The 13,674-nt window shown below is 41.2% G+C and overlaps 1 protein-coding gene across 4 annotated transcripts in view; it reads right to left on the bottom strand.

Moving 5' to 3' along the window:
• Slc24a2 (solute carrier family 24 member 2) overlaps positions 1-13,674 on the bottom strand; it is a 226,330-nt gene that overhangs the window by 22,403 nt on the left and 190,253 nt on the right. For all 4 annotated transcript variants that reach the window (XM_058586377.1, XM_058586379.1, XM_058586378.1 and 1 more), the window contains one exon: positions 2,955-3,098. In XM_058586377.1, coding sequence (XP_058442360.1) covers positions 2,955-3,098 — 144 coding nt within the window. The remainder of the gene's footprint in view (positions 1-2,954; positions 3,099-13,674) is intronic.

The following is a 13,674-nucleotide window of genomic DNA, read 5'->3' on the forward strand; positions in this document are numbered from 1 at the left end:
AGCATGCCTTGTTTCTTCTACTGAACTTAGAGTTCCTTAAAGATAGAAATTGTGAATTTTGTGTCTTTCTATCTCTCAAAGGGCCAAGCCCAGTGCTCAGAATATAACAGGTATTCAACAAATATTTGCTGCAAAAGTTTTAAAACAACCAAATATTCCTCATAAAAATCTTATTCCTGCTTGGAATAACACATAATATGTATACTCAGAAAAACACACAAACATTCTAGTTGGTCCATGGTTGGCACTTGGGGAACAATGAGGAGAAGCCCATTGGCCACCTGAGCCCAGGGGACAGGGACTGGCCCTCAAGTGTGGGCTGCACAGGGAAGGACAAGTTTGTGGTGCAGAGCAGTGCACCATTTTCCTGGATCGTTCTCCACAGTATCACAGCATTGGCCACAGCGATTGTCACGATCCAGGTGACTGCTGCCTTGGTTAATTCTGGTTTGTTTTCCAGGAGTTGTTATTGGGGAGTTTTTGATGTTCTCTCACAAGCTTCCTTGACCCTTTGGCACAATACAGGATGAACATTTTGCCTGCCTTTGCTCTAGGAGTCCCGCCCAACCCTGAGAGCCCAGGGCCTGCGGTTATTGGCATCTTCTTCCTGTTCCCACACAGCTTCCTGGTTGCCTCTGTGGTTTGCGCTGACACCCTCTTAGCCAGTCAGCCCTCTCTCCTGTGAGGGCCATGGCACACTGGGCCATCTGGAGGGATTTAGAAAACCATAGCTATCTCCCTGATTTCCCTCCCTGGGGCAAACAGAAGTTCTGGAACAGCATAGAAATGGAGAGAGAGAGAGAGAGAGAGAGAGAGAGAGAGAGAGAGAGAGAGAGAGAGAGAGAGAGAGAGAGAGAGAGAGAGAGAGAGAGAGAGACTGATTTAAAAAATATCAGTGTGATGTAAACCAAGGGCAAAACAAAAAACAACTCCCTCAAAAAAACATAAAAAAAAAACAAACCCAAAAAGCCATATACACAAAACAAACAAACAAACAAAAAACAAAAAAAACAAATCCCAAACATCTCTAATTATTTGATTGTGTTTTCAGGAAGCCAGGCCTTTGCGTAGGATAGATGCTCTGCAGTTGTGTTTTGCATAAGGAAACCTAAATGCCACCTTAATATTTGGGTTTTGAGTTCTTCCACAAGGGGATCCTTTCCTGGTGTATACTGCATAAGACATGGCTTTCTATCAGGCTGGGTTATTTAAAGTCCAGGCTAATGATTTTTTTTTTTTTTTGGTACTGGGGATTGAACTCGGGACACTCAACCACTGAGCCACATCCCCAGCCCTATTTTGTATTTTATTTAGAGACAGGGTCTCACTTAGTTACATAGTACCTCACCATTGTCGAAGCTGGCTTTGAACTCACGATCCTCCTGCCTCAGCCTCCCAAGCTGCTGGGATTACAGGTGTGTGCCACCTCACCTGGCTAATCCAAGCTAATGAGATGGGATTTTTCTCCTTTTTTTTTCTCCTTTAAATGAGGAAAGTAGGATCATCAAGGGACTCCTGAAGATTTATGCTAAATTATGCTTGATGTTACCACAGTATTCTATTCCAAATGAATTTAGAAATGATTTTTTTTCCCTGATTCCCACTTTCTGATGTCATGATATATGAAGAGAAGTCATGTGTTCACACAGACCTTGGTCTGAAGCTCAGTTCTATCCTCTAGAAAGTGGGTAGGGGTAAGTCACTTTCTCTCTCTCATATATATATATATATATATATATATATATATATATATATATATCCACCCTAGAGGTTTTCTGAGATTCCACAATATAACTTACTAAAAATACCTAGTGCAGAATCTGCTGCATGCATATGCTTTTCTTGAGTGGATATGTGTGAAGTGTCATGAAAGAGAGTAGAGCTGTTTCTCCTTTACTTCTCATTAGTTCTTTCACCTCTAGGACATGCACTAATGGCCAGGAACCATTAATTGGCCAGGAACTCAGATTGTACTTTGCTGACCATAAGATAGTGTTGTGTTCACAGCACCCTGTATCTGGTAGATCATCTTGATTATAGAAATGATAATAATAAAGGATGGGGAGGATCACACATGAAGGCATTTTAACTACACAAATGCATTTCTCTAAATTATTTTTTGAGTTAAGTGAATAGTCCATGTATATAGCCAAAAGAAAATTCTAGGAAAAGTGAATCACCCTTCTGTCCAGACCTATAGGTGTGCTTCTCAGAAGCAATCACTATGGTGATTTTAAAATATGGTTGCAAGGTCTTTGACACTCTTATCAAGAGTGTCATATGCTATATGTGACTGATATATTCTAGGTAAACTTTTTTTTTTTTTTTTAATCTCCACCCCTTTAATCGCCACAGGATGACTGCTTTGGCCAGTAGAGTATAGTTACTATATAACTTCTGAGACTAGGACATCAAAGACCACAAAGCTGCCTTTTGCTTCTGGAACACTCACTCTTGGAGCACTGACCTCTTATGTAAGATATTTGACTATCCCGAAGCCTCCATGCTGTGGGGAAGCCCAAGTCACATGAAGAGGCCACGTTGAGGCATGCCAGTCAACAACCCCAGCTGAACCTGGTTTTTTAATCATCCCAGCCCAGGTGCCAGAAACATCAGCTAATTTGCCTCCAGGTGACTGTAGCTCCCAGCTATGAGTCACCTCAGCCACTCAAGCCTTCCCAGCTAAGGGTCCAGACACTGTGGCACAGAGGCAACCATTCTCCAGTGTGTCCTACTCCAATTCCTGATCCACAGGGTCCATGAGCCGAACAACATGGTATTTGTTTCATAAGTTCCGGGGTGGTTGGTTATGCAGGTCTGGTAATCTGAACAGTCTCTGCACATTTCTTGTCCAGAGAAATGTCAGGTCTATGTAAGAATTCACATTTATCTGCATCACCTCTCCTCTTCCTTATGACCAGGGACTTTTTTAAAAAAAAAAATACTTTACTCACAGGTTTGCGAACGTCAGGTAAGGTAATCCAAAGTGGAAACACTATGGGGAAGACGATCAGGAAGGTGACCTGCTTGCGGGTTTCGGAAGGCCAGGCAAGGCTCAGGGGCTGGTCGTCGTCCTCCTCAGCTGTCTCTGTGGTCTGCTGTAGAAGGAGATATAAAATGTAAGCAACAACGAGGACAGTGACACAGGCCACAGAAAGACGTCCACAGTGAGGGAGGGAAGTTCCAGACCTCATTAGGACTTTTCCTGAGCTGCCCCAGCTGCTTCATACACGTACTTTTTGTGTTTGTAAGAGAACCCTGTGTGCCAATCTGAGTCCTAGGAACAAACAGTAAATCACTCAACCAGGAGCATTTAAGAACTTTTTTTTTCTCCTCAAACATTCCTCAGCTTCTCACTTTTGTCAACTGATTATTCAACATGGGCTACAGCTTCAGTTCAGGAACTTTTTTTATGAGAAATATTTGCAGAGCAACAGACCAACAACCTCTATCTCTCATTTCCCATCTCCTTGAGGGCTATGCCAGGGGATTCTGAATCCTTGGAAGGAAAAACACTGATAAAAATTAAAACTCCTTTTTTTTTTCCTTGTGCTAATTTTTGGCAGACACATGAAAGTCACTGAAGAAACAGTTCAGTAATAACACTGAGGGGGTTCAAATCCCTCCTGCTGGCCCAGGATTGCTTAAACTCAGTGATTCTTGTGTGTGTTAACCTGCTTAATCACCTGTTGAATTCTAAATGATTTCACTTGCAGCCAAAGGCTTATTGTGCAGATACATGCCTCCTGCCCCAGAGAAATAGAGGGTAGAAGTCAAGCAAGCCGTTGGGCCTGCACAGGGCCTCAGAGCCAGGCAGTAAAGGTCCCACTCTGATTTGGGAGCACAGCCAGTGTTTGACTTGCCAGCCAGCAGCCACTGCAGTCAGCAGCTTCCGCAGTCCCAGAGCTGGAAGAGATGAAAGGCAGATCCGCCCGGCAGGATGACCATTAGCCTGTCAGATGGGCCCCAGAGCCTCCAAAACAGCACTGCAGACACCATCCATCACTCCCTTCCCCGCTTGTTTAAAAATGAAAGTGCAGCAGTAGGACCAAGCATTAGATCTAAAAATATCAGCAGGAACTTTTCCACTGAGGCTTCCTTTTGAGACCAGAGAAACAGCCTGCACAGGCTTCACAGAGCCCCTGCCCTCTGTGGCCCCGCTTCCAGCATCACAAAATATCCAAGCAGTAGTAGTGACCTTACAGCATTTGTGGCCCTAAGGGGGTGGCAGGTGGGGCAGGCTCCAGCCAGATGGCTTAGGACTCAACTAGAGGTCAGGGCTGGGTGGGAGGTCCAGTTTGTGGTATGAGAGGTTACATTTATTTATTTGTCAAATGCCAGGGAGTCCCAAAGGCTTCAGAGTGATTTACACAATCACCCCCATTTCATCTCTCTCTGGACGTTAAAATTAATAATAATAATAATGATAATAAAGGAATCTGAAGCCCTGATGAAAAAGAGTTCTTCTGCTTTGGTGTGTGACCTTGGCTGTGGGTTAAAGATTCTGCAAACTGCAAATGTGAAAGTGTTATGGGGATTAGGTAAACAAGTTGAATTGGAACAGTGTGCATTTTGGTCACCTGATCCTCATTAACACACTTCAGACCCTCTATCCTTTTGCTAATGCAATTCACTACTGGTCCATTCACTGTTGTCTTTACTCCATTCAAGGACTTCCCATCCCTGATGGAATTTTTGGGGTGCTGGCTCTTGACCCTATTCCTTGTAATCTCCATTCTCTCGGAGGAGATGTAGCAGGTAGGTGAAATCCTTCAAGGCATCAGCTTGCTACAAGAATAATCTGGGTGTCACAGGATTAATGAGGGTTTAGGATAGGAGACCAGTGGGTTTTAACTGGTCCCATGTAGATATGATCTTTCTGGCTTAACCCAAATAAATGACCTTCCCCTTTTCCCTGGTAGATGCCCCAGAAATGAGCATGGGAAAATGCATCCTTCCTAATAAGTGCCCTGTCTGGTTTTACTCCAGCAGAGGATTGGCTGCCCTAAAGACCCATCAAGCTGATCTGATGAGTTCATCAAGCTCCTCCCCCTTCCTGGGTGGCCTCCCTCTCCCCATCCTGTCCCCACTGCCATCCACAATCTAGCAACTTCTCTTTAAACTCCAGGCTAACCTTTTTTTTTTTTTTTTTTTTTTGAGAAAATACAAAAGCAACTCTTTATGACTCATATCATTTTAATGACACCAACAGATGGTGACATTTCATCAATAACCCTTCTGCTTATAACCTACGGATTAGCTTCTTTCTCCATCTGCCAAAGTCACCAGGCAGGCAGTGCCACTAGAAAATAGTAGAAAATAATTGTCTGTTTAGATGCATAAGCTCTAAACACACTACTGTCCAATGCAAACAATTAGCTATATTGTACAGTTTCCAAAAACTGCATTTGAGGTGGCTATCACTAGGGCAGAAATGAACTAGAAGAGACTGTGCCTCAGGCCATGCAAACAGCTTTCTGTGAGCCTCTTGGGGACCAAGACCTGCTTCAGGGAGATGCAGATGCCTAGAATCCCATGGTGGACTGAGGAGGTGTCCCTGGAGCAAGGCTGTGAGCACCCTTTAGGAGACATTGTCTTCATCTTCTTGCCAAATGAAACCTCACTCTGGCTCCATGGGTGACAGCTTGCAAGCTGGCTGGAGAAGTAGAAGAAAAACACTAAGTTTGGGGCCTGTTTTGCTTTGCCCAGCCTGCAATGCCAGCATGGTCTTGGTCTCAGCCCTTGGTGGAGGAGTCCACTGAGGTTTCATCAGTGATTTTCTGGCTTTTCCCAGAGTTCTAGCCTGTGGGCTTTGACCTTGTGATGACCCAGTCTTACTTCCTTTAGCTTTGGCAGAGTGTCCCCCAAAACAAAACAAAGCAAACTGGAGAGGGATACCACTGCAATCCAGAAGAAATTCAAGTGACTTTTGATATAAGGGATTAAAATAGTTTGATATCTGCTGGGATCTCTGCAGAAGCTCTAGAATTATGCAAAATCAGAGCCAGTGATGATGGCTATAGGGCCTTGTAACCTCTGATATGGAAAATCTGAGATGAAACCACATGGCCTTTTATTCCCACGTGGTGGGTGTTGTGCTGTTGTCAGGTCTTATAGCATGATGGGAAGAGCAGGTGGTAGAGAGTCAGGACTCCTGTTTCTGCTCAGGCTGTGGTTTCTTGGGCAGTTATTGACATCACCTGTCAGCTTTCACTAAACGAATTTAGGTGCAAAGCAGTGTGCCAAATTCCAGGAGTCTTGCTTTTAAGGAGTCTTGCATTTAGAAGGGGGAGAAAAAAAAACATATAACCCCTAAGAATTTATTACTGATAAGTACAGGGTTGCTGGCAGGAAATGAGGCAGTATACTTTGGATTGTTCTCCAATATCTATTTCTGTCTGCTATGAATTGAATTGTGTCCCCCATTCAAATTCATGTGTTGAAACCCTAACCTCCAGTACCTCAGAACTGTATTTGAAGATAAGGTCTTAAGAGGTGGCTAAATTTAAATGAGGGTGTAGACCAGATGTCTTTATAAGAAGAGGAGATTAGGACACACAGAGACATCTGGGGTATGTATACATGAGGAAAGGCCACATGAAGAGGAGGACACAGCAAGAAAACCAGCATCTGCAAGCCAAGAAGAGAGCTTCAGAGGAAACATGTCCTCCCAGCAACTTGACCTTGGACTTCCAGCCTCCTGATTGTGAGAAAATGAAACTGTGTTGTTGAAACTATTTAGTCTGTGGTATTCTGTTATGGCCGCCATGAGCAATCAAATCTACTGTCCTTCTGCTTGGTAAGCAGAAAGTCCACCTCTACTGAGGCCCGGAAGACAGACTTTGCTTCTCAGCCTTCCCAGGTGAAGCTGTGGATATGTGATTAAGTTCTGGCCAATGGATGTAATCAGTATCCTCCATAACTTCCTTTAAAGGATCAGTTCTGTCCTTACTTCCTCCTTTTTGTTAGCTGGAATGGGGACATTTTGGCCAGTGAATGAGCAACCATCTTGGACCATGAGGTGGAGGCAAGAGGATCACAAGTTCAAAGCCAGCCTCAGCAACTTAGTGAGGTCCTAAGCTACTTAGTAAGACTCTGTTTCAAAATGAAGAATAAAAAGGGCTGGCTCAGTGGTTAAGCACCCCTGGGGGTTCAATTCCTGGTTAAAAAAGAAAGCCATAGTCCTGAAAATTGACTTCAGAGAGACAGTAAACTATTTATTTAAGCCCCTGTCATTTTGAGGGTTAGGATAAGGTCACAATGGAACCTTATCCTAACTGATCCAGTATTCTTTTTGTGAGGATTCAAGGGAAAAGTCTCTCATTTCTCAGCATGAGGAAAAGTCATGCTTCATTTGAGAAGCATTAAAAAATCTTAGACATACTGTTCATTAGGCAACTGAGTCTATTCTTTCTTTGCTTTGTCCACTGGGGAGTTCAGAACAAATGTGCAACCCCCTCAACAGTCATAGTATTGGAATCTGTGCCCCTTTACTCCAGTTTCCCAATTTTTCTTTTATCTTCATCCTTTGCTGTATTTTCTCAAAACTATTCATTTTCCCCTTTTTCATCAGATGTTGCTTTACATGCAGCCTTGAATTGTTGTGGTATGGCAGACTTAAGTAAATAATAAAACTATTTAGTGATCTAATAAACATTTTGTTAGTCCTAAAGGTTGAAGTCTGGAGGTGTGGCATGAGAACACCTACAGAAGATGGAATAGTTCTTGGTGTCAGTCAGAATCTTCTGTGAGGTCTCTAGAGTGATAAATTTGTTTTATTTGTATTTGTCTAGTGAACAGGAGGGGCCTGGGTGGCCTAGGATCATGAGCATCTATTATCCACCTTCTTTACCTGTGCATCTCATGCTCTGGTGTGGATGTCTTGCCCCAGAATAGGCCTCAGGTCTCCAGTGGAGGGGTCTGGACTGGATTCATTAGTTCAGAGTTTGCCTCTAAAGCCAGAAAACTACTTCTAGGAAGCAACTCCATTTCTCATTTTTTTTGTCTCCTTAAGATTCCAGTGGGAGGGTGAGCCCACTTTAATGTGATCTTTCTATCAGATAATTCAAATGAAAATTCAGGAAATGTCTGAAAACAGGCCACGTTCCATATTCAATTTTAGGATGGGTGATCGTATCCCATTCCCTGTTCACAGGGCACAGCCTCAGAGATCACTTGGACCTGCTGAGCCCAGCCTGACTGGGGTTTGATTTGGATCAGAATTGAAGTTTTTGACTTTTCTGTACCCCATGGACAGGAAGGACCCTGGCTCATTGAGATTGCAGATCCCATTTGATGGATGAAGACCGTGGGAAGAAGGATGTGGGAAGAAGGTCACAGTGCCAGGCCAGACCTGTGTGGCTCCAAACTCCCATTTCTTTCTTATTCCAAACTGGTTCTTTTCCTTAGCCCTAAAAAATCGGTATGCATGTGCTTTATGCTCAATTATACCAGGCTTCCCAGGTTTATTTTGCAATAAACTTGACCTATTTTTTTTTAAAGTTAGTTAGAGTAAACACTAAGCAATGAATTGACATTTTTTTTTTGAACCTCAAACTAATTTCTGGTGGTTTTGGGGGCCCACATTTCTATAAAAACCTGTTAAGAAACACATGAACATTGCATTTATTCCATTTCCTCAGCATCATGTAGGATCCACAGCAGCATTGAAGTGACACAAAGGGCAGATTTGGGGTTATGGATAGGAGGAGCTGTGATGATGCCCTCTTTCTTCCTGCAGCTCTTTGAGTGATATCTCTGAGGTGCACATTTAAAAATGTAATACAGGTGTGGCTGATAAGACACCAGGGAATAGCAGGCTTTCAAATATAGGTTTAAGAAGAAAGACTGATTCTTTTACATTTGTGCCCAAGACAAAAATGCAGAGCTTTCGTCCAGGTTGCTGCAGGAGGAGTTGGCAACGAAGCACACTAATGGCTGGAGTGAGGGCTTGAGATTTTATGGGCATTTCATTGTTCGATGTGACCCTGGATTCCCATAACTGTGGATAATTCTGTACTGGCTACTTCTAAAATGGATATCTTGTGGCCATTGTAGAAGATGGATTAAGGCCTTTACAATAATAAACTTTCCTGGGGAAAACTTGAGCAAGAGCTGAAATAGGAGAAGGGTGGTTATTTTCAGACTCCAGAGTTCAGTGCTTGAAGGCCAATAAAGCCTCATGGGAAGAATGTGCTTAATAAAACATCTTCTTTAAACATGGGGTATCTGCTTCTCCTTTCCCTTCCCTCCTCTCTTTCATTATGGAAACATTAAAAATCCTCTGACAAAGCACATTTCATTTCTTCAATTAGGTTTCTGTGGGAACTGGTCCAAAGGCTTGTGTGCCTGTACAGAGGGTGGGAAGAGAGGCTCCTAGGGAGAGAAGAAATCTTGACAATGCCTTATCTAATGAAGGGACAGTTGGATAAGGGATCAGCAAAGATGACCCACTTTTCATATGGTTTCCTAGTAGATAGGAAGTCAGACACAAGGTTGTCTTAAATATGAATCCTGTTCCAGAGTGTTCTTCTGTAACACTGTTGTTATACAGTTAAAAGAGATAATTTACAGAAGATACTTAGAATAGGATTTGACACATAGTAAAAACTCAAACAAAATTGGTTATTATTATTAAGGACAAATATTCAGGAAAACAATTTCTTTAAAGACATCTATGAGAAAAAAATCTGACTAGGTAAACTGTAATGACATTTCCAGCAATAAAATTCTATAATTCAATTATTTGACATAAACACGGAAACCGCAATGATTTTCTTCCTCTATTTGTCCACTCATCCAATATTTATTGAGCATTTTTGACTGTACTGATATCCACAATCTAATTTCTTTTCCTCTTAGGTAACATGAATAAATTGAAGGCCTTTGTAAGTAAGATGAAAAGGAAAATTCCACAGCCCCAAGGAGAAAATACTATTTTATTCTAGTAGGTAGGCTTTCAGTAGACTTTCTATCAGAAACAAAGCTTCTAAGCAGATGGTAAGACTCATAATATTGTGACACCTTGAATCTGTGTTTTGGGCAGAACTAAAAACAATAGTAGAGTTGGGATTCTCAACGGTAAAATTACCAAAAAATGCTCAGTCATACTTAACAACAACTTAAATCAACAGTTAAGTCAACAACTATCTGGCAAGTAAAAGTTGCCTTCTAGGAAACATTTCATAGACTCCCCTCCATTTTGTAAGCTTCAAACACAGCATGCTTTGGAACAAAGGAAATGCCTGCAAACTCCCATCCTAGAATACTGGCTGGCTCAGGGACAGTAAGTTGTTCTCATCTCTATTTCCCCCTATATGTATTGGCCAATTAATGGGGTAAATGTACAAATGGCCTTATGTCATTTTTACGTCATTCATTATATTCAACAAACTTCAGAATTGGAACATTATGCTTGAAATCATATTACTGAAAAAAACTGACTCATAAACATATTCACTACTGGGTCATGGATCATTCTGGTCACATAGGCTGAAGACCTGAATTTAAAATCTCTTAAGTGAGATGTAGAAAATGAATTTTTGGGACAAAATTTGTTCTTGAACTTGCCAGACCAGGTGTGCTATGAGTCCCTTTTAAAGCAAATTCAGAGTTCTGGGATGGTTTTTCTAAAGACCACAAGTCTAGGATAAAGCTTCATTTGCGTTTCCAATGTGGAAAGACAGTGAAAACAGGAGAGTCCTGAAGAAGAAAAACTGTCTGATCAGATGATGAAAAACCAGGGAGCCATATTTGGAAAACTTCAGTTATTTAATGCTAAGATTTGAGTCCTTACTAACAAAAGACTGAGAGTTATGTTTGAAGCTCTCCCACCCAGGATGGCATGGAATGCCTAAGGAAGTAATTAAGGTTAAATGAAGTACTGAACCCAAAGGGTTAGTTTCCTTTAAGAAGAGATGGAGTGCTTGTTCTCTCTCATTCTCTCTCTCTCTCTCTCTCTCTCTCTCTCTCTCTCTCTCTCTCTCTCTCTCTCTCTCTCTTCCTCTTTGCTTCTGTATCTCCTCCCCTCCTCCCAGCCATGAGAAGACATAGTAGGAAGGTGGTTATCTGCAGCAGGAAGAGACCAAGTCTGCTAGAACTTGATCTTGAACTTATAACCCCAGAACTGTGAGGGAACAAGTTTCTGTTGTTTAAATTATTCAGTCCATGGTATTTTGTTATGGTGGTCTGACTAGACTAATACAGTAACCATATAGATATTGACCCTTTTTAAAAAAATCTCATTTTTGAGTATAAATATGACTTTGAGATAAATAATTGTGTCTACTTTGTATGATTCATTTTTAATGAATTTTAAGCCTTGCTTTGTGATGTAGGAAAATCTATTTTTGTTCTTAGTTTCTCAGTGTCTTTACATTCAAAGTTTTCTATCAACATCCTTCATTCTCTGCATTCTCATCTTCTATGTTCCTATCTCTAATCCACAAAATAAGTCAAAAAGAGATAAGTCAAAAAACATCTCTTTTTGGAAGGGAGCTCCATCTGAGACATTTGTCTTGCCTTCTGTGTGGATACCCTGAATCAACAGAGCTAACATTTAAGTAGAGAACAGATTTTTTTTTTAAGTGACAAATTTTTGCCTGTCTGATGGTAGGAAATAACTCACTCCCCTTATAATACCATCATATGGTTTGTTTTACATATAGATAGAAAAATTCTAGTATCAAGAATTTAGCACATTAAATACAAAATGAGGTCTCACTGAGCAATGGCAACCTGAAAACAACTTAATCTTCTTGTACAAGGCTTTGAACTGAAACCAAGCCTTCAAAATATTTTTCTGTGAGTGATGAAACTGCCTGAGCCTAAGCTCTCCAAGAAGCCAAGAAAGCATTTCATAATAATGCAAAATGGCGCCCGGAGAGTCTGGCAGAAGGCAATTACTTTCCTTCACTTTGTATTTGGCTTAAATGATTCTGGGGTTTCTTCCTAAATTGCTATTGTAAATTGGTTTTTGTGTAGTTTTCATGGGCTTTGTAAATCTTGCTGATACAATTCATAAAATATTTGTTAACATAAAAGCTAACTGGATAATTATAAAAACAATCCCCAAATCATTTTTATCCTCTTATTATCAGTCAGATTAGAATGCTCTAAGAAATAGTGGCATTAATGTTAGTATTTTTTCCCAGGGTGGTAATGAAGTTTTTTTTTTCCTTTTTAATAAGTAGTCAGCCCTTAATGTATCTTATGTGAATGATAAATAGACATTCTTCAGAATCTGCAGAAAGCACAATGACAAATGATATCATTAACAGCAGAAATTCGAGAGTCTCGTAGTTTACTTTTTTTTTTGGTACTGAAGATTTAACCCAAAGTTCTTAACCACTGAGCCACATCCCCAGCTCTTTTTATTTTTTTTATTTTGAGACCGGGTCTCGCTATATTGCAGAGGCTGGCTTTGAATTTGCAATTCCTCCTTCCTCTGCACTGCCTCAGCCTCCCCAGTCATTGGGATCACAGGTGTGCCACCACACCAGCTATGCCTGAACATTTTTATCAGCATCATGAGGCTTCATGAAAGCAGATCTTAAAACACTACTGAGTTTAGGAAAAGACAACACTAGGGAGAAATAAATCAGAGCTGTGTCCCAACAGAAGGAACAAGGGCTTAACACTGCAGGTGATATTTGAAATGTAAAGTGAGAAAATAACAGCAACAACAAAGCTTGCATTTTACACATCCTCTACCTTTGTCTCTTTCTCTATCCACCTGCCTGCCACCCGTCCACCCATCTATCCAGGAAAGTGATTTCTTATATAAATCTGTTTGCCCACTAGTGCATCTTGGGCAACTCTTAACCAGCAGGGACAATTTTGATTTTTCTAAGGAGAGAGAGAGAGCTTAGAGGTGAAATGAAATAAAAGCAGCAACACATAAAAAGCTTTCTCATGATGCATGAAAATGTAGGACACAATTTTAAAAAGTAAGCTCTTCAGAATTCAGAAACGAAAGAACTTCGCAAGGCACTTCCCTCCCACACCTCATTGTGAGCGGTATCTGAAGGGCTTTGAAGTGTCGCAGCAGTGGGGATCCTGATGTGGCCCGGGAGACCGCCCCATGGCATATGTGGGCCAAGAGCCATCACCTGTCTGTTGTCTAGATAGGCAAAATTAAAAAAGAAAATGCTGGGTTCTGGGGGGAGAGCATATTTCTTTGAAGTGTCTTTTCAAACCTGGCTAAGTTCTCAACTTTGAAAATTTGGGAAGGTTGGTAATTTCTCTGTGCCGGAGTCAACACATTATGCCTACAGTTTGGGAGAAGATAATTAGCACGTTTAAAAAGTCAAACTGTTTTTTAGTTCCACAGAATATATTAATGGAGGAACCTCCCTCCTGCACGGGGGCTTGGTCCTCTGTGAGAGAATATTCTTAAAACGCTCTTCATTGCCCATGTAAAGTCTGTACTAGAAAAACCTTTCAGAGATGAGGCGTCAATGTGAAATGAGTTCACTTGTAAATAGGGTTTTAAAACACTAGGTTAATTAACAAGTTGGGATAAACTCTCAGGAGAATACCAGCAATGAGCTTGTGGTGTATGGGACTCATCATTTCCATTAATAGAGTCGAGATACACACCTCATTCATCATGTAGCTTGATAAAAATACAACTTGGAAATAAATAAAACTAACAGAACATATAGGCACTGAATC

Source organism: Marmota monax, unplaced genomic scaffold (genome assembly GCF_021218885.2).
Source record: "Marmota monax isolate L192 unplaced genomic scaffold, Marmota_monax_Labrador192_F-V1.1 WCK01_AAM20220418_F8-fsc00033, whole genome shotgun sequence".
NCBI classification, from domain to species: Eukaryota; Metazoa; Chordata; class Mammalia; order Rodentia; family Sciuridae; genus Marmota; species Marmota monax.